At 40.0% G+C, this 14,533-nt stretch overlaps 1 protein-coding gene across 1 annotated transcript in view; it reads right to left on the reverse strand.

Annotated features, from left to right (window-relative positions):
• Positions 1 to 14,333, reverse strand: part of RAB10 (RAB10, member RAS oncogene family) — an 82,350-nt gene extending 68,017 nt beyond the window's left edge. The window contains exon 1 of the mRNA XM_039238341.1: positions 13,676 to 14,333. Coding sequence (XP_039094272.1) covers positions 13,676 to 13,802 — 127 coding nt within the window. The 5' untranslated portion in view covers positions 13,803 to 14,333. The remainder of the gene's footprint in view (positions 1 to 13,675) is intronic.
• Positions 14,334 to 14,533: the final 200 nt, after the last annotated feature.

Consider the following 14,533-nt stretch of genomic DNA (forward strand, 5'->3'; position numbering starts at 1 on the left):
AAAAGTCCATTATTTAAGGAAGGCATATTAAGTTAAGAGCATGGCTGACCTCCTGGAAATCCATCTTAAATGTTAGGTAGAAGCTAGTTTCACTAAGATGCTATTCATGGCTCTGGCATACTTGTATCTGTGCAGACTCTCTTTGAATCAATTTAAAACAGAAATTGGGGCACCTGGGTGGCTCAGTCAGTTGAGCGTTCAACTTCAGTTCAGGTCATGATCTCACGGTTTGTGAGTTCAATCCCTGTGTCAGGCTCTGTGCTGACAGCTCAGAGCCTGAAGCCTGCTTCAGATTCTGGGTCTCCCTCTCTTTAAGTCCCTCTCCCACTCATGCTCTGTCTCAAAAATAAACAAACACTTAAAAAAAGAAGAAGAAGAAAATAAATTAAAGAGAAATTATTCCTCTAAATGCATCATTCAATATGTAAAAATCCTTTTATTTACCCGCAAAACTGGTTCATTCACATTTCAAAGGCTAACCCCCTCAACAATCCTAGAACCTGAGAAGTGGCAAATAAATCTTAAGTTTACCTTAGCCAGGCTCATAATTTTCTCTTTGGATTATATTCACCCTCAGGCCTCATTTTTCCATTAATCATCCCAATTTAAAATATTTTTTTGAATATAAGAAATTATTACGTTTAGGGGCGCCTGGGTGGCTTAGTCGGTTAAGCGTCCGACTTTCGCTTAGGTCATGATCTCGCAGTTCGTGGGTTCGAGCCCCGCGTCGGGCTCTGTGCTGACTGCCAGCGCAGAGCCTGGAGCCTATTTCAGAACCTGTATCTCCCTCTCTCTCTGACCCTCCCCTGCTCACGCTGTCTCTCTCTCTCTCTCTCTTCTAGGAATAAATAAAAATATTTAAAAAAAAAATTATTACTTTTATAGTAAGTCACCTATTCAGTATCTTGCAGAAAAAATACTCCACAAAAGTTAAACTCTAATTATATGTAAGTTCCCAAAACTTAGTCACGTTCTACCTTGGCAGAAACTACTTAAAATAATTTCTTCTCACTGATAATCATCAACTCATCAAATCTACAAATGTAAGATATAGTAACATAACATAATCTTTAGTCTTCATTTTATTTTCGGGTCTCCTCCCAAAATGTCTATCTGGTCTCATTTCTTTTGGCTACTCATGATACCTACAAAACTGCAAATGCATGCTGCTTCTCAACTGCTTCGGGGGTTAATAAAATAGTGTTGAAAATCAAAGTCAGTAAGACACTAAGAAAACATCATCAAGTACTGCACTATTGAAAGACTAATCCCTAGATAAAAGCAGTGTTATAGCTGGTTGTTAAAATTCTCCATCTTAAAGAAACTACATCTTTCTTGAGGTATAGCAACCATAATTACATAAGATAAACAGAATAGAAAAATTAGGTACCTTAAAACTTGTGTTTCTCACAATACAAAATGACTTAGAAGAGCAGCAAATGTATTGACAATCAGACTCTAACTTCAGGTGCTGAGAAAGTGATGGTACTGTGGTACTTTTCGACACCCCCCCCAACCCCAACCTGAAACTCCACAAAGGCAGCCACCAAGTCTATATTACTCACCACTGCATCCCTGATGCTCATAGAAGATGCCTAACACATTTTAAAATCTCAATTTTTTAAAAATAAATAGCTGCAAAGACTTATAAATAAACTGCAAAGGCTTACAGCTTAATTTCCTACTTTATTTTCAAAAAATGATATTCTCCTTGAAATATATATCTTTAATCTATTTTGAATCAGACACATTATACACAAAATAATCTCTCTTAAGAGAGACCTAAAAGGAAATGTAGCAAAATATTGGCTATACAAATCTAGAAGAAGCATATAAAAGGATTCACTGTAATAAGTATCTTAACTTTTCCATAGGTTTTTAATCTTTCAAAAGAAAAAAGTTTTTAGAACTCTTACTCACTTAAGCTAAGAACTAATGTTTGAACAATTATTTTGATATTTTATTTACCTTCCATAACACTCTTGCCCATTTACTATGCTGAGAATATATCCCCACACACAAAAATATACAAAGACTACTAGATTTTTAAGAATTTGTATTTATTTGTATTTATTCCTTAACTTCTGATTTAAGGAAGGCAAAGGCATTTTTTGGAAAACTAAGAATATATAAAGAGATAGAATAACTTAATATTCATACTTTGTAAGGACAGATGTTTACAAGGAGGTCTCACACCAGCAAAATCAAGAGTAAGATACTTTACCATTCAATGCCAAGTGCTATAATATATGGGACACAGTACAATCTTCTGATTATCAATTTGCTGAAACATGTGTTCACTATCTTATAAAATAGTATACATCAAATACTATTTCAATACAAATATTAATTTCAGAAGACTAACATTAAAGAGTTATACTTTGTTCAAAAAGCAAAAATACAGGGGCGCCTGGGTGGCTTAGTCGGTTAAGTGTCCGACTTTCGCTTTGGTCATGATCTCGAGGTTTGTGGATTTGAGCCCCGCATTGGGCTCTGTGCTGACTGCCAGCTCAGAGCCTGGAGCCTGTTTCAGAGTCCGTGACTCCCTCTCTCTCTGATGCTCCCCTGCTCACACTGGCACGCGCGCGCTCTCTCTCTCTCTCTCTCTCTCAGAAATAAATAAAAACATTAAAAAATAAAAAAAAACAAACAAAAAGATCCCACCCACGAAGATACATCATTGTGCAATCTGTTAACAGTGAATAAAAAAATTTTTTAACCTAAAAACTTCAAGGCCACGAATAATGGATAAAGACTCAGAATGAGGGGGTGCCTGGGTGGCTCAGTCAATTGAGCATCTGACTCGTGATTTCAGCTCAGGTCATGATCCACCCCACCACCACCCTCCGCGCCTGACTGCCTCCTTTCCTCCCTCCCTCTCTCTCTCTCAAAAACAAAACCAAACCAAAAAAATAAACATATGTAAGTGTGTAACAGAAGAGCTAGAGGATGCCTCTGAAGAGCAAGACTGGGGATGGAGAGGGATGGGACGAGAGATTTCTTTTGTCATTACTATAAATCTTCTACCAGTATTTAATTTCAACTATGTATCACTAGTAAAAATTTTAAAAATCTTTCAGAGTATAAACTGCTATTATAAAAGAGTCACTTAAGTCAACTTTCACTCTTATACATACAGAATGTCTGAAGTCTTCAGAACATCTGTATCACCTAATTATGAGATTAAAAAAAAAGTCTCTGGGGCGCCTAGGTGGCTCAGTCGGTTATGCGTCCAACTTCAGCTCAGGTCATGATCTCATGGTCTGTGGGTTCAAGCCCCGCGTCAGGCTCTGTGCTGACAGCTAGCTCAGAGCCTGGAGCCTGTTTCAGATTCTGTCTCTCTCTCTCTCTCTCTCAGAAATAAATAAAACATTAAAAAAAAAAGTCTGTACATTCAATAAATGATACCTGAGCAACTGGATATCCATTTCATAGCCAAAGAAGAGAAACTTCAACCTAAACCTCACACCATATACAAAAATTAACTCAAAATAGATAGCAGGCTCACGTGTAAAATGTAAAACTACAGAACTTAGAAAACACCATGGAAGAAAATCTTCAGGATCTAGAACTAAACAGAGTTCTTAGACACCAAAAGCATGATTCAAAAAAAGAAAAATTAATTAGACTTCATCAAAATTAAAACTGCTCTACGAGTATCCACATAATGAAGAAGAGACAAGATATACATGAGGAGAAAATATCTGAAAACCATGAATCCGACAAAAGACTAGTATCCAAAATGTATAAAGAGGGGCGCCTGGATGACTCAGTCGGTTAAAGGTCTGACTTCAGCTCAGGTCATGATCTCACGGTTCGTGATTTTGAGCCCCACATCGATTGGACTCTGCACTGACAATATGGAGCCTGCTTGGGATTCTCTCTCTCCCCTTCCCCCACTCCCACTTTCTCTCTCCCTCTCAAAATAAACTATAAATAAACAAGCAAATAAAATGTATAAAGAACTCTCAAACTCAACAGTAAAAAACAAAGAAAATGGGCAACTGACATGAACAGACATTTCATCAGAAGATACAAAGATGGTAAATAAGGACCTAAAAAGATTTTTCAACACCCCTGGCAAGCAGGGAAATGCAAATTAAAACCACAATGAGAATATCACCATACACATACCAGAATAGCAAAATACAAAATAGTAACACCACCAAATGCTGGTGAGGATGCAGAGAAACTAGATCACTCACACACGGCAGGTGGGAACGTAAAATAGTACAGCCATTCCGGAAACAGTTTGGTAGTTTCTTATAAAACTAAACACGCAATTACCATATGACCCAGTAATTATACTATTGGGCATTTTTATCCCAGAGAAATGAAAACTTACGATCATATAAAAACCTATACACAAATATTCATAACAGCTTTATTTACAACAGCCAAAAAATGGAATAAGCAAGGATGTTCCTCAACAGGTGAACGCTTAAACAAACTGTGGTGAATACATACCATGGAATAATACTACACAATAAAAAAGAACTACTAATATACACAACAACTTGGGTGACTCCAGAGAATTATGCTGTGTGAATAAAAGCCAATCCTCAAAGTTATCCCCTGTACAATCCATTTATATAACATTTACAAAATGACAAAACTTTATAAATGGAAAACAAAGTTCTGGAGGAGATAAACGGGGGCGGGGTAGAGTATAGTTAAAAGAACACTAGGGATCTTTGCCCCTTGGAACTGTTCGGTATCTTTCCTGTGGTGGTGGCTACATTAACCTACACAAGTGATAAATCTATAGAGAATTTAAAACATACACACAAGGGGCGCCTGGGTGGCTTAGTCGGTTAAGCGTCCGACTTTCGCTTAGGTCATGATCTCGTGGTTCGTGGGTTCGAGCCCCGCATCGGGCTCTGTGCTGACTGCCAGCTCAGAGCCTGTAGCCTGTTTCAGTCTGTGACTCCCTCTCTCTCTGACCCTCCCCTGCTCACGCTGTCTCTCTCTCTCTCTCCTAGAAATAAATAAAAAATATTAAAAAAAAAATAAAAATAAAAAAAATAAAACATACACACAAATGAAAACAAAACTGAGAAAACATAAATATGTAATGTATGTATGTAAATGTAAATAAGATTGATGTAACATGCCAGATGTCAATATCCTGGTTGTGATATTATACTACAGTTTCAAGAAATGTTTCCATTCAGACAAACTGGGCAGAATGTACAAGAATTCCCACTGTATTAATTTTTATAACTGCATGTGAATCTACAATTGCCTTAACAAAAAAATTCTATTTAAAAAAGTCTGCATATGCATTGCTATTGATATGAAAGAAACAAATCAACACTGCTCTTCTGTTCTGATTTTGATACACTGTACTATTTGGGTCTCCAGAATTTTCCTTTTTCTAATGCTTTACAACCTTGGATGCTCTGTTTCTCGGTCACACTGGAAACTCTGTGTTCCACCACCAGCGGCTCTTTTCCTCAAAAAACAAATTATTTTTCATCTCTGGAAAGAATGAAACATCAAGCAATCACTTTTGCTTGTAATTCAAAATATGCAGTACTGTTTTCAAAGAAATTTTTTTCTCATTTCAGATTTCTCTTCAGGTAAGTTTTCTGCACTAATATTTTATTCTAACCATTAAGTCTTTATCTTATAATTCAAATTTTAAAAACTTATTCCAAGGGCACTTGGCTGGCTCAGTAGGTAGGATATGTGACTCTTGGTCTTGGGTTGTTAAACTCAAGTCCCATGTTGGATGGAGAGATTACCTAATTACCTAAAAATAAAATCTTCAAGGAAAAAAAAAAGGATTTCATTCCCCCCCACCCCCGATACTCATCTATTTGAAGGAAGCAAATCTATGATCTTTACAAGACTTTGATCAGTCTTACAGGTTTAGAAAATGTTCTATTAACATTCTCTGTAGCTTCTTTCAACTCTTCCTTTATGACCTAACCAACTCCATAAGCAATTTTCCCATGCATATCTCTTTAGCTAATTTATATTTCATTTTTATACAAACTATATCTTTAGCAATTTACATTTTAATGCAAATAACAGTTTCTATTTTGTAAATCAACACTTAACAAGCTCTTACAGTTCTCTATTAATTACAACTCTTACCACAGCACTGACTGGGCAAACTGGTACTGTTGAAAGAGATTGCCAATATTTCTATCATTCTTTCTCTTTTTCAAACCAAACAGGCATGTAGGTATTTCCTTTAACATACACGTACACTATTATACACTATAATTCTGGAAATGAAAATAATTATCCCTAACATTAGCTCAGCTCTGCTCTGTTATGCTCTAGGTTTGCAAAGAACAAGTAACCTGAACAAACCCCTTGATATTTGGTGCTGATACATGTTACCCTCACTCCTGCCAAAACAACAACAAAAACAAAAACACAACTGTGCAACTCCATTTTTCAAACAGAAATTGATGAATAGGAGAATTATCCATAATTAATTTTTTTTTTTCAAACAAAACCATGAAATTCTCAGAATGAGAAACATGGCCATAGACAGAACAGGATCTGGATTCTAGTCAAAACACTTTCACTAATTAGCCATAAAATCTTTTGGAACTTACTTCACCTCACCAGTCTGTTTCCTGAATTAAAATTAATTGCAGGCTTCTTTTCCTGCATTAATATATTTTTTCCTAACATCCCAAGGAGCTCCATGTAGTACACACAACAAAAAGACAAACCTGTCTTCTGTATCTAAGAGTACAGACCAGTGATACTAAAGCGTGGGAAAGTACCATAAGAATCCTCTTGACTCAGACCACAGGTTAACAGCAGCTGTCACATGCAACAGTGAGGAGCTGTCTGTGATCAAATGCTCTTATAGAGAACCGGGCCAAATGTCGGGTAGTTTTTGTTTTTTGGATTCTTAGTAAAATATACCTAACATAAAATTTACCAATTTTTTTAAAACTGTGGTAAAAAATACCCATAAGATTTACCATCATGAGTTGCCTGGATGGCTCAGTCGGTTAAGCGTCCAACTTAGTTTCAGCTCAGGTCACGATTTCACGGTTGGTGAATTCAAGCGCAGTGTTGGGCTATGCGCTGACAGAGTGGAGCCTGTTGGGATTCTCTACCCCCACTTCTGCCTCTGCCCCATCAAAATAAATAAATAAAACTTGAAAAACAAAACTTACCCATCTTAAGTTCTAAGTATACAAGACAGTAGCGTTAAGTATATTCACATTGCTGTGCAACAGATCTCCAAAACTTTTTCATCTTACAACACTGAAAACTCTCCACCCATTAAACAAGTCCCTATTTCCCCCTTCTCCTAGTCCCTGGGGGACTATCATTCTACCTTTCACCATTCTACTTTGTTTCTATGAATTTGAGACTTTAGATACCTCATGTAAGTGCAATCATATAGTGAATATTGGTCTTTTTGTGCATTCTAACACTTTTTAAGCATAAAATTCAGTGGCATTACATATTCTAATTATACAACCATCACCACTACCATCTCGACAACTTTTTCATCTTCCCAAACTGAAACTCTGTACCCATTAAGCAACAATTCCCCATTAACTGAAATTCTGTATACATTAAGCAATAACTCCCATTATCCAGTCTCCAGGCCCTGGTAACAACTACTCTACTTACTCTAAGAATTTGCCTGTCCTAGGTACCGCATATAAATGATTTCATACAATATTCGTCCTTTATTTTGTTCTGGCTTGTTTCACTTAGCAACGAGTTTTTAAGGTATCCATGTAGTTGCATATGCCAGAATTTCATTCCTTTTTAAGGCTGAGTAATATTCTACTCTATGTACATAATACTACATTTTGTGTATTCATTCATGTGGGCATTTGGGTTGTTTCCACTATTTGGCTACTGTGAATACTGTTGCTAGATAGTAAGTTTGATGAGGATGTGGAGAAATTGGAACCCTGGTGCAGTGACAGTAGGAATACAAAAGAGTCCAGCTGTGGAAAACAATATGGTGGTTTCTCAAAAACTTAAAAGTAGAATTCCACATGATTCAGAAATTCCACCTCTTGGTCTATACCCAAAAGAACTGAAAAAACTTGAACAGGTAACTGTATGACAAAGTTTCATTTTTTTTTTAATGTTTGTTTATTTTGAGAGCGAGCGAGAGAGAGAGAGAGAGAGAGAGAGCACGTGGGCAGGGGAGAAGCAGACAGAGAGGGAGAGAGAGACTCCCAAGCAGGCTCCACACTCAGCATGGAGCCCAATGCAGGTATCAATCTCAAACCGAAAGATCACTACCTGAGCAGATTTCAAGGGTCTTAACGCTTAACCAACTGAGCCACCCAGGTACCCTTGACAAAGTTCCTTTTTGATATAAGTCAGTCATCCTAATGATGTGAAGTAACAACTCACAGTAGTTTTGAATTGCATTTCCCTAATTATTAGTGATGCTGAACAACTTTTCAGGTGCTTACTGGCCATCTGTATATTTTCTTCAGGAAAAATGTCTGGATGGTTTTTAATCAATCCTAAAGGTAGGTGCTGAAATGAAAGATTCTTTAGGCACCTTGGCATTCCTGCAGCATGAGCAACTGACTGAGAATCACAGCAAAGTCCAGACATGTTTAATATGATAGGAGTTTTGCTCATTTCTCTAAAAAGTCTCCCCATAAATGGGCTCAGTTCAATTAAATCAACCAATTCTTAAATGCAGGTTAGTGGAACCATCCTACTCTAACAAAGCTTAGCAAAAACACTCAGAAAGACAACAAAAAGAAAGCATTCATTGTACCTCTCCCAGGGGCAAGAACCTTTACCAATTTACCTTCTTGCATGGAGCCCAGACATTCCATTTCCCAACAAAAGATAACTCCCTTCGGAAAAGGTAACAATACACCTAGGCATGGAATGAGCCATTAACAATACCAAAAAGTACCACATTCGACAGCCCACTAAAAATTTCTGCCTTAGGACAAGTCCATGTAACTACTATTAAAGGGTAATGTTTATAGGGGTGCCTGGGTGGCTCAGTCGGTTGGGCGTCCGACTTCAGCTCAGGTCATGATCTCACAGTTCCTGGGTTCAAACCCTGGGGTGGGCTCTGTGCTGACAGCTCAGGGCCTGGAGCCTGCTTCAGATTCTGTGTCTCCCTCTCTTTCTCTGCCCCTCCCTCGCTCACAGTCTGTCTGTCTCTCTCTCAAAAATAAATAAACATTAAAAAAATAAAAATAAAATAAAGGGTAATATTTTCCTGACCTCATACTGCCAAGAGGTCATATAACCAAATCGACCACTGAAATTTACACATTCAAAACCATAGCTCTCTTTAGCAAATATTTCTCAAACAATCTTTCAATTTCCAAGAGCAGTTTTACACTAAAATTACTCTATTAGCCAAATAGCTATTATTCTTAAGCAAAATCTGATCCCAATATACTTCACATATATAACGCTCAGAAAGCAGACAGAAAGGAAAATATTAAAATAAAACTAGCCCCTATATTAGAGGATCCTGACTGTATTACTTGTCTCCCTGTTTTCATTCATTATTTATCATGCACCCATTAAAAGAGACTCTTCTAGGTGCTGAGCCTCTATCAGCAAAAATAAATAAATAAATAAATCTCTGCCCTTGTGCAGCTTATATTCTAATGCCCTTGGATTCACTTTGAGAATGGTGAGTGTGGAACTTCTCAGTAATTTGTTTCTGCAACACTGCAATAAATCTGACCATAAATATCATACATAATTTCTGCTATAAACATGTGGGAATTGAAAGTACACAGAAAACTTAAATACTGTAGTCTTTGTGAGCACTATGGGCATAGTAAGCCTATAAAAATTCTTTCTTCTAAGAACCAGTGACCAATAAACAACTAAAATGATTCCACCGGAAATAAGGAGGGCCTGCCTTTTATTGGCAGTTTGGTCCTTGTGAATACCTACTTCTATTTATTTCTGAATACTCACTTAGCAAGGTAACTACTTACTCAAACCTCAAGAGGTTTTAACAGTTAACTGACAACTCAAATTTCACTATCATTCATAATTAGTGAATGCTTTAGATTAAAAAAAAAAACTAAAGAAATAACCCTAATAAACTAATAAAATTTTTTTAATTTTTTAAAAAGTAAAAAAATAGCATACATTCAAAATCATTTCTAGTCCCCTGCCCATTAGCCAACTAGCTAGTTCAAACTGTTCAGACATGCACTGTCCAATATGGTAGCCACCAGCCACATGGGACTTTAAGCACTTGAAACGTGCCAAACCTAAATTGAAATTAAAGTGTATAACATAACAATGAAGAAAAACAATATAAAATATTTCAACAACTTTTTAATATTGATTAGATGATAAAATGATACCATTTGGGGTAAAATGAATTAAAACATTATTAAATTCTGGGGCGCCCGGATGGCTCAGTCGGCTGGACTTCTGACTTCGGCTCAGGTCATGATGTCACAGTTTGAGTTTGAGCTCCACGTGGGGTTCAGTGCTGACAGCTCAGAGCCTGGAACCTGATTCGGATTCTGTGTCCTCCTTTCTCCCTGTCCCTCCACTGCTCACACTCTGTCTCTTTCTCTCTCTCTCAAAACTAAATAAACCTTAAAATGTCTTTTCCAAACATTATTAAACTCTTCTTTTACTTTTTTAATGTTAAAAAAAATACCTTTCTTTACTTTTTTAATACCAAAAAATATGTGGCTCACATTCTATTTATTTTTACACTTATTTATTTTTGAGAGACAGAGTGAGACAGAGCGTGAGCGGGGGAGGGACAGAGAGAGAAGGAGACACAGAATACAAAGCAGGCTCCAGGCTCTTGAGCAAGCGTTCAGCACAGAGCCCGATGCGGGGCTTGAACCCACGAACTGTGAGATCATGACCTGAGCCGAAGTCGGACGCCCAACTGACTGAGCCACCCAGGCGCCTCACATTCTATTTATTTTAAACAACACTGGTTTAATAGACTTCTAAACCTGCACACAGAGTGATACATGCAGTATCTGTTGGAACTATACTTAGAATTTTATATTTATTCACTTCTCAGTTCACACTCTTTAACCTATCCCTTATGTCAAAACACCGAACATACCAAATATTTTTATATCAAAATATGAAAGTTTCAGAGTCTAACGTGAAATTGTTTAGCAGAGACTAACAAGTATTTGAGAGAGCACTGTGCACAAGGCATTCAATCCATAAAGTAACTTGTTCTGCCATACTTCAACAGCCAAAGGTTCATGTATTCTATATCTAGCTAATAAGCACTCTGCTCCTACAGTATGCCTGGCACCATGCTAGATGCTTTACTCTCACTGACCCATAAAATCCTCACAACTACCCTATGTAGCAGATTCTATTTAAAGAAGAAAGTGAAAGGCATCTGGGTGGCTCAGTTGCTTAAGCATCCAACTCTTGATTTCAGCTCAATTCATGATCTCGCAACTCAGGAGATCAAGCCCTGCATCAGGCTCTGCACTGACAGTGCGGAGCCTGCTTGGGATTCTCTGTCTCTGTCCCTTCACTGCTTGAGTGTTCTCTCTCAAAAATAAATAATAAGCTTAAAAAAATAAAATGAAGAAATTGAAGCACACAGAGGTTAAGTAACTTGCCAAAGTCCCACAGCCTGTGGAAGTAGGACTCCAACCAAGCAGGCTCTAACCAGAACCACCACCACACATTTTCCCTAATAAAAGGACTACACAAAGGGTGCCTAGCTGGAAGTTAGAAGAGCATGCAACTCTTGATCCTGAGGTTGAGAGTTTGAGCCCCATGCTGGTATAGAGACTACTAAATAAGTAAATAAAACTTAAAAACAAACAAACTAAAAAGACTACACAAGACTGTGTCATTATCTCCTAGGATTGGGTTCCAGTTGTGGGTATGTACCCATTACAAAAAGACTACAATGGATGGAGCTTACTGCACTGCTTCCTACCCTTCCCACCCTTCTCAATGGCAGGTTAAAGTTGATCTTGATCTTGCTAAAGGTTTATACTATGCTCCCTCTTCCAGAATTTCTAGGCCCTATCCCATTTCCCTGGTCCAATCCTACGTCCTTCAGGCTTCATTTCAGATATCATCTCCATGCAAGCCTACTCAGATTCCCCATGATTTCGGCTGGCCACCCCTCCTCCCTATGTTCATCCCTTTGTAGCACTTCCCACGCTCTGTTGTGACTGTCCTCACTAGACTGCTCAAGGGGTCCAGGGTGTTCACCATTTACGGTACCTAAAACCGTGCCCAGCATCAGGTGCTCAATAAATATTTGCTGAGCTATCTGGCCACGTGACCCACCCAGCTACAGCTAAAAGTGGTGGCATATTAAAAGCAAACTTAGTGGTAGGAAGTGCTAATCCACAAGCAGAAAACAAGTTCTAAATTTCACGAAATTTATGACAGGTCAAGAAAATAGTACGATACACGTGCAATAATGATTGCAGTGTCTCCCACCCATCCCAAAAGACAGAAGAGTAAAATTAAAATCTACTTAAAATTATCATTTGCCCAACTTAATTTCGGTATAATTTCGTAAGAATGAATTAAATAGCTAGCAAAAATGCTGACATGAGAAATCAAAATCAACCATTCCAGTAATGCTATAAACTGAAATCAGCTTAATTTTGACAATTCCCAGAGTTCAGGGAAGGCTGCAGTTGCTTTTTAAAATCATCTCAAATATAAAATTAGTCACGTTTCGGATTGGGTCTCACTGCACTGCCCCAATGCTGAGTGCTGGGTTCCAAATGACAGAGGCAACCATTTATCCTTTAAGATACTTCTTGCGTTTTGGTGGTAGGGGGAGACGTTTTTCACATACAATTCATTTAACACAAGTCGTGTTACTGCCACTAAATATTCTAATCAGAATCCAAAGGGACTTCCCCAGAGCCTTCGCTTTTCTTTTCCAAAATGAGAAACCGACTAAAAAGGTCAATCTTTAGTTCTTACTTCCACACTAAGTAATTCTGAAACACAAGGTGAAAGCACATTCGAAGTTCTACTGCTAGGACTGGCCAAATGTTTCCCTGTAAATTCTAGCGTAAAGTCAAAGATAGAACTTCAATCTTTCGGGGCTGAGGGCAAAAACTGATCATCTCCCTTGGGTTACTGCTTCAGCTGCCGTCTGGAAAAGCACTGTGAGGCAAACATGCCACGGAGTCCCACCCCAAGCACGAAGAGCCTCCGATTGTTTGACACATCAATGGATTAGTCAACGCGGGGGAACTCACTTTTCCCCTCTAATTTGCTTTAATTATTCCTCACACAAACCCTCAAGTTTACTCTAAGTTATGACCACATAGAATCTTCTCTTTGCCCTTAAGTACAAATTCAGGCCTTTACCAAATGACCTACGGCTTCAGTCCCAACCACTAAAATAAATCCCTTACAAGTATCGTGCATCTAGTAACGCCACACAAATATGGAAAAAGCCAGTGCAGTCGCTTAAAGAAACAGCATTCTGGAACGTGGCTAATGCTGCATATTTTGCATCACGGGCACCGAGCAGAGTAGGAGACTGAAAGCAAAAGACAGGATGGAAAGCAGGAGGAGACCCCGCCCCAGCAAGCTCGATGTCGATTCAAACAGCAACTTAGGGCTGTCGCTTGGAATCGGAATCACTGAAACAAAGGCATTTATTACGGGAAGCAAGATGTCTGGAGTAAAAGACACGGTTTGCAGCTACCCAGACCGTACACCATCTTCCCACGGGTCTTACCTATGGTGGAAATAAAGGTGGTATTGAAGGCATCATCCGAAAAACGAAAAAGGACGCAGGTCTTCCCCACTCCCGAGTCTCCGATCAGGAGCAGCTTGAAAAGCAGGTCGTACGTCTTCTTCGCCATTGGGAGGAGCGGCTCAGGCTCTCGCCGCCGGCGGCCCCAAGGGATCGGTCCCTCTCACTACAGCCAACTCCTCACTCGGGCGTTCTCAGGCCAGAGGACTGGGGAAGCGTGGGAAAACCGAGGGCTCGAGAGGGCGCGGGCGACCTGTGAACGTCCTCGTCGAGGAAGCCCCCCGACGGTGGCGGCGTCCGGTGCCTCCGAGGGCGGCGACCGCGGCTCCGCAGCCTCTCCCAGCCGCTCCGCCCGGTTCCGGGGAGTCGGTCGGGACAAAATGGCCTCCCCTCCCCCCTCAGGGCTGCTCGGCCGGGACGCTCCCACGGGCGAGCGAGCAAGCTCTGCCGTCGAGGGAGTGCGGCAGGCGTAAGGACAGTCTCCCTCCAGAGCAGAAACTCCGTGCCGGGACGCGGCGGTGGCAGTGAAGGAGGACCCCGAGCCGACAAGCTCAACTACATAGCCACAGGAAGCCGAGCCGCCCCGGCCAGAGCCACCTTTTCCCCGTGCCCTCTCACGCCGGCGTGCGCGCTGCCTGAGACGCACGCAAGGACGTACGCCCGCCCTTCCCTCGCGCCCTAGCCCTGCGGATCGCCTCTGCGCACGCGCGCCGGAGCGTGTAGGGGCACGCGGGGGCGGAGAGCTGTGCGCCGGATCTCCCAGCCTCTGTCGGAGGCAGGATGGAGACGAGAGAGGGGAGGGGCGAGGGAGGGCGAGGCCGCGGGCGCGCTCCCTGCGGC

The sequence above is a fragment of the Hyaena hyaena genome, unplaced genomic scaffold, assembly GCF_003009895.1.
Source record: "Hyaena hyaena isolate Hyena2069 unplaced genomic scaffold, ASM300989v1 scaffold_138, whole genome shotgun sequence".
Lineage (NCBI taxonomy): Eukaryota > Metazoa > Chordata > Mammalia > Carnivora > Hyaenidae > Hyaena > Hyaena hyaena.